This window comes from Vigna unguiculata, chromosome 9 (genome assembly GCF_004118075.2).
Source record: "Vigna unguiculata cultivar IT97K-499-35 chromosome 9, ASM411807v1, whole genome shotgun sequence".
Classification (NCBI taxonomy): domain Eukaryota; kingdom Viridiplantae; phylum Streptophyta; class Magnoliopsida; order Fabales; family Fabaceae; genus Vigna; species Vigna unguiculata.
Genome location: NC_040287.1, coordinates 25,193,382 through 25,199,099, shown reverse-complemented (window position 1 = coordinate 25,199,099; position 5,718 = coordinate 25,193,382). Strand labels below are relative to the sequence as shown.

Genomic DNA, 5,718 nt, shown 5'->3' with positions numbered 1-5,718 from the left:
ATTAATCATATATAATAATAAAATTTTCATAAAAAACACAATTTTAAAATAAAAATGATATCTAAAACACTAACCCACCAATATTTTTGAGGAAGTAAAGACCACATGAATAAAATGGGGAAATATTGACTCTTTTTTTACTTCTATTATATTTATTTATAATAATCAGTCAAATTTATACAAAGAAAAATAATACAAAATGATTTGCAACTTCTTATAATCTTACTATAAATAAATTATATTAGCCTAAAAACTCAACCCAAAAGACTGACACTGCTTTCTCATAATTTTTTTAGTATAATGTAATATACTTTTACGTGAATAATTATTAAAAATAGTAATCTAGTAGAGTTTAATAGCAAATTTTAAGGTTGTCATATTAAAAGAGTTACTATCTACAATAAATTGTTTCTAGAAAACAAAGCAAAATTTCTTCATACAAACGTGAGCGCGTGCGTGTGATCTTGAAACGCAGTTACTGAGCAATTTCCATTTTAATGAGAAATTGCGCAGAAGCTATTATTTGTAGATAAGCAATTCATAGTTGAAGGTGCTATAATGAAGAAGGTGATGTTCCATTGTGTGGAGGTTGAACTCTCTTAGTCTTTGGTGTAGCAGATGGGAGGAGGTTCAAATTCAAAGAGGCATCGTGTCAATAGGGGCACTGATTCAACAAACACACAGGGCATAATTGAAGAGAATAATCTGCGACCACAAACGCAAGTGCAAGAACATGTTACTGTTCTCGACCAACATTTCTATGATGGAATCCCATGTTTTGCCGATGTTTGCTTTCTCCACAAGTCAAGCTCAATCTCGAAGGTTGTTTGCTTAGTTTTAAATTTTTATTTCAAATCATTCACTGATGTGTGTTCTGCTAAATATAACTGGGTTAAGGTATATTTGTTAGTAACTATTAGAATTTTTGAAACTGTGTCTCTTATCTTGGATATGTTTGGATAAACTGTGAAAATTTTTTCCTCAAGTTGTGAACTTCAGCTTTTAGAGGGTGTTTGATTTATTTTGATTTTGTTTTTCTCTTCTGTGACTGCTTATTTGGAAGTTTATCCAAAGAATTGTTGATTTTCAGGTCTCAGAGATGAGTTTACTCTTGGGCAGAGCTGGCACTATTGGATGTGGAAAGATTTTGGATACCATTGGAAGCAGCATTACAAATTTAAATGGTGGAAGTGGGTTTGCTTCTGGAGCTGCAATTAAGGGGAATGGAATTTCTATTTTGGCATTTGAGGTTGCAAACACAATTGTCAGAGGTTTTAATCTTCTGGAATCTCTATCTCCAGGAAGTATTAGGAATTTAAAAGAAAAGGTGCTTCTTTCAGAGGGTGTGCAAAATTTAATATCAGAAGATATGAATGAACTTCTTAGGATTGTTGCAGCAGACAAGAGGTAAAATATTGGTTAAATTAGATTACTAAGAATGACTTTTGTACATTCAATAAACTAAGAGGTTTGGGTTTGGATCAATTTCTCTAAAACTACTTGGAGAAGAAAATAAAAGGAATAAACTTCTCAAAAAGCTAAAATTAACTCATGGAAAAGCTAACAACATAACATGAGAGAACTTTTACAAATTAGCATAACTTAATTTTAGTTTTTGGAGAGATTTTTTAGTCTTTTCTTCATATTTTCTCTTCCAATGTGTTTCTGGAGAAATTTATGCAAATAGACCTTAACTACTTTATTGTTTTGCATTACCATGGCTCTGTAATATGATTTTGGATTATGTTGTCAGGAAGGAGTTAAAAGTTTTTTCTAATGAGGTGATTCGATTTGGAAATCGTTCGAAGGATACTCAGTGGCACAATTTAGATCGTTATTTAGAGAAGTAATACAAAGTGTACTCATTCAATTTATTCAATTTGTCTAACCTTTCATTCATCATCAAAGAAATATTTAGCCTCTCATTTATCCTTTGATGTATTTTCTTTGTAAATTTCAGAATTAGCATACAATTAAACACTGAAAGACTGTCAAGAGACGAAGCAGAATCAATAATGCAACGATTGATGACTTCGGTTCATCTTACAGTTGTGAGTGCATTCTTTGTATCACTAACTGGTAATAGTAACTTTTGAAGCTGATAGTGTAAGAAAACTTGAAAAGGAAAGAGGTTCATGGTAAAAGCATTTGCAATATAAGAATAAGTCAAGTGGTTAATTGAATTATTAATTATTTCTAATGAAACCAATCTTTTAATACTTTTAACGAGTTGAATAAGTGATTGTCCTCTAACAGTAAATACTTTATCCATGAATTTCTTTTTGTAATTTTTTAGAAATTCACTATAGGGGGAATTATTCAAGGATTTCAAACTATTTACCTTATATTGCATACATATCAATAGACTGTTACAAGTAATTGTAGAAATGTGTTTTATTAAATTACCAGAGTTGTCTTATTTACTGCACTTTTGTAATCTGTGCTTATTTTCTCCCATTTTGCAGTTACTTGACCTTCTTTTAGTTTTTGTATTACTTTCCCTTGCCGAAACCAAGTTCTCTATGCTTCTTCTTTTATTCATCTAAGTATTTTTCATATGTGGGTTTAGTTCTAAAATTGGAAAACAATTGTCTCTGGCTGCAGAAATTGTACCATGAGTTAGATGCTTGGGATAAACTTCAACAAGATTTTCAGCGTAAGTGAGTTAGAGGATCAAAGAGGGAGTTATTCAATGTTACCAATGGATCATAGCATAATATTCATCTTGTCTTGTGTGTAGCAATTTTTAATCTTAAATCTGAAGCTCTTAAAGACTTAATTTAAAGTGAAGAACAATTTGGCAATAATGTTATTGTTGTTGTTGAAAATAGAGCCATCATTTTAGTCAGTGAGGAATGTGTAGTACCTTAGATATATACTTTTGACCTTCATTGTGTCTCTATCATATAGGTACTGATGATCTTGCAGTCTTGAGCACAGAAATTAAAAGTCAAAAAAAGCAAATTAGTCACTTAAAGAAAAAGTCACTCTGGTCTAGAAGTTTGGAGGAGGTAACTTCAGATTTCTTCTCTGCAAAAAATGTTTATCTTGTGCTCAGTGTTGTCCTCCTTGTTTGTTTATTCTCAATTAGATATCCCACTAATTTTTATTTATAGATGTGGGTTCATTTTTGTGCAATTATAAATAGAGAACCTGCAAAAGTTGAATATAATTCATAACCTGATGTGTTACAGGTTGTGGAGAAGCTTGTAGATATTGTCATTTTTTTGCATTTGGAGATAATCAATGTGTTTGGCAATACAGGTTGGCCATTAGATTATGTTTGCTTCACTTGATCTGTGATGCTGTTCTGTGCCACTTAATAAAAAGTATTGAATATCAGTTCTTATCCATGTCAGGACTTATTTAACACAAGACTTGTTACAAATCTCATCTATTTATTTTGTAGTGATTTTTATTTCAAATTTGTGGTGAAATCCATCTATTTAAATGAAATCTATGTTCCATGTACCTGTAATATTTATCCATGGACACCTGCAGATTACTACGAACCATCAATTGGACACATGAACAATTGTCAAAGATTGGGCCCTGCAGGCCTTGCTTTGCATTATGCAAATATAGTGCTTCAAATTGATACTCTTGTGAGTTAAAATTTATATTTAACCCATTCAATCTCTGTTTTTACTTTTTACTTTTGTCATCTTGAACCAGGTGAGGTTGAATTTCTAGAGTAGCTTCTGTTGTTAAGTATTGAATTTCTATTGCGCCACTTCTCTGTAACTTTTTTCCTAATTACTTACAGATTTGGTGTAATTAAATGTTTTGGATTTGACTGTAAACTTATTTATTTTAATCATTAAAATTAAGAGGAAAACTCAACCAAGAATCAGCAGCAAAGTGAAGCATTTGACTTCTACAAACCTTGGCTGCATTTCACATGAGACGGTGACAATTTGGTAGAAAATTTAGTTAATCACGTATGTAATGTAATGTGAAAGACTAGGAAGGAAGTGGTTGATGTTTATGAACCTTCTCTATAACTGTTGCAGAACTTTGTGATGGTTTAATCATAGTTGTTGAATTTTGTGTCATCCTAAGCAAATACATTTGAGTAACATTCTACTGTTACCAGGTAGCCAAATCAAGCATGCCTGCTGCAAATACAAAGGATTCACTATATCAAAGCTTGCCTCCTAATATAAAACTAGTTCTACGTTCTAATTTACCATCCTTTGATGTTGCAGAAGAGGTATGATTAACTACTGATACTTTCTATTGTTACCACTTTGTTAAAAAACCACAAAAAAATAGATAAAAGCAAAGTTGAGAATAAACAAAAATGCTTTAAGTTTAAACAATGACGCCGATCACCAAAGGACATATGCCTTCATACTTGCCTAGATTGTTTACTCACGGCATAACATGATAATATTTAGAATGCTGCGGAAAATGCTTAATTTTTGGAGAATAACTTTTCTTCTACTCTCATCTTTCTACTTTGAAGCAAAAAATATTTTTTTTTCCTTGTTGTATTTTAGTGTTTCCTCATGGTTGATGTTTGAGTCTTACAGCTAAGTGTAGCCGATGTAAAAAGTGAGATAAAGAAAACCTTACGTTGGTTGAAACCCATGGCCACTAACACATCCAAGTAAGATATCTGGCTTGTTGTGAACTAGCTCCTCCTAACTACCCATTTGAAAAGCCTTCTTTAATCATCGTTCATGTTATTTTAAAATTGGTCCAGAGCACATCATAGATTTGGTTGGCTTGGCCAGTGGGCAAACACAAGGTAAGTAGCAAGTCTCTACTGCTATATTTGAGTTACAAATCCTTTACATTTTTCCTTCTTTTTTTTTTACATAAATATTTCCTTTTTCTTAAAGGTATGAGGTAAACAGAAAGAGTGATTTAATGTGGATTGAGACATTCCACCATGCAGATAAAGACAAAGTGGAGCATTATATTCTTGAAGTTCTCTTATGGCTTCATCGCTTGGCCATCAGAAGTAAGACTGGCTAAGTAAGATCTGCCATCAAAGGAAGCAATTGTAACTTATATTTACATATTTTAACTCAACACTCCCCGTGAAACTAAAAAATACATGTCTTTATTCTTAGTTCGGCTAGAAGGTTATGAAACTCTGGTTGTTCAGTCCATATGTGTGACCATTCGTTAATTTTGTGATGAAACAGGACGTGAACACCAGATCGTCTTCTTACTTTTCTTTAAGGAAGTGTGTCAATTGCACGATGATTTGTTCAGTCATGTAAGGTTACGGGTAATATTTGTTGTTGATTTGTCATAGTAGAACTCCGTTGCTCCCTTCAGTACAATCTTAAATCTACAATAATTGGTTGAGCGGGATAAAATATCGATTCTAAATTTAGTTGGTGCATAGTTTATAAGTTTATAATTAAAGTTTTGGATCAAATAATCTTTGAGCTCATCTATGATTCAAGTTCTATCATCACTTAGTTTTGATCATAGTCAAATCTAATTTTAGGAAAACAATTTTAATTTTATAAAAACCGTAATTTTGTAGCTAAGCAATGTTATAAAACCAACTTCAAGGTGCTGCACTACTTATTCCGTCGCACATTCTCACACTTTTTATTTTTTATTTTTCCTGATTATTTTCTTTTATTTTATTTTTGGTCCCTAAAACCTTGCCTAAAAATCTTTCATTAAACTGTTAAATCATTCTAGTTAACTGTTTAAAGAACTATCCAAATCGGATTTGCGGTAAGAAAACAA

The 5,718-nt window shown here is 31.9% G+C and overlaps 1 protein-coding gene across 3 annotated transcripts; it reads left to right on the top strand.

Moving 5' to 3' along the window:
• The first annotated feature begins 412 nt into the window (after window positions 1–412).
• On the top strand, window positions 413–5,333 carry LOC114196219. Of its 3 annotated transcripts, XM_028086780.1 has the most exons (13): window positions 414–822; window positions 1,091–1,407; window positions 1,754–1,846; window positions 1,961–2,051; window positions 2,605–2,656; window positions 2,911–3,011; window positions 3,195–3,264; window positions 3,502–3,605; window positions 4,097–4,213; window positions 4,536–4,612; window positions 4,709–4,753; window positions 4,848–4,983; window positions 5,157–5,333. In XM_028086780.1, exons 1-12 carry the CDS (start codon window positions 619–621, stop codon window positions 4,981–4,983), a joined length of 1,407 nt encoding a protein of 468 aa, XP_027942581.1. In that variant the 5' UTR covers window positions 414–618; the 3' UTR covers window positions 5,157–5,333. The 3 variants fall into 3 exon arrangements, with proteins under 3 accessions (XP_027942584.1, XP_027942582.1, XP_027942581.1); XM_028086783.1 differs by having other exon boundaries at window positions 413–822; window positions 2,941–3,011; window positions 4,848–5,333; XM_028086781.1 differs by having other exon boundaries at window positions 413–822; window positions 2,929–3,011; window positions 4,848–5,333.
• Window positions 5,334–5,718: the final 385 nt, after the last annotated feature.

Excerpts from the sequence above, each read along its gene's own strand:
- LOC114196219 (XM_028086780.1), top strand. The coding sequence starts at position 619 with ATGGGAGGAGGTTCAAATTCAAAGAGGCATCGTGTCAATAGGGGCACT. Across the intron at positions 1,408-1,753 it reads ATTGTTGCAGCAGACAAGAG|GAAGGAGTTAAAAGTTTTTT; the intron begins GTAAAATATTGG and ends TTATGTTGTCAG. Across the intron at positions 2,657-2,910 it reads ACTTCAACAAGATTTTCAGC|GTACTGATGATCTTGCAGTC; the intron begins GTAAGTGAGTTA and ends TCTATCATATAG.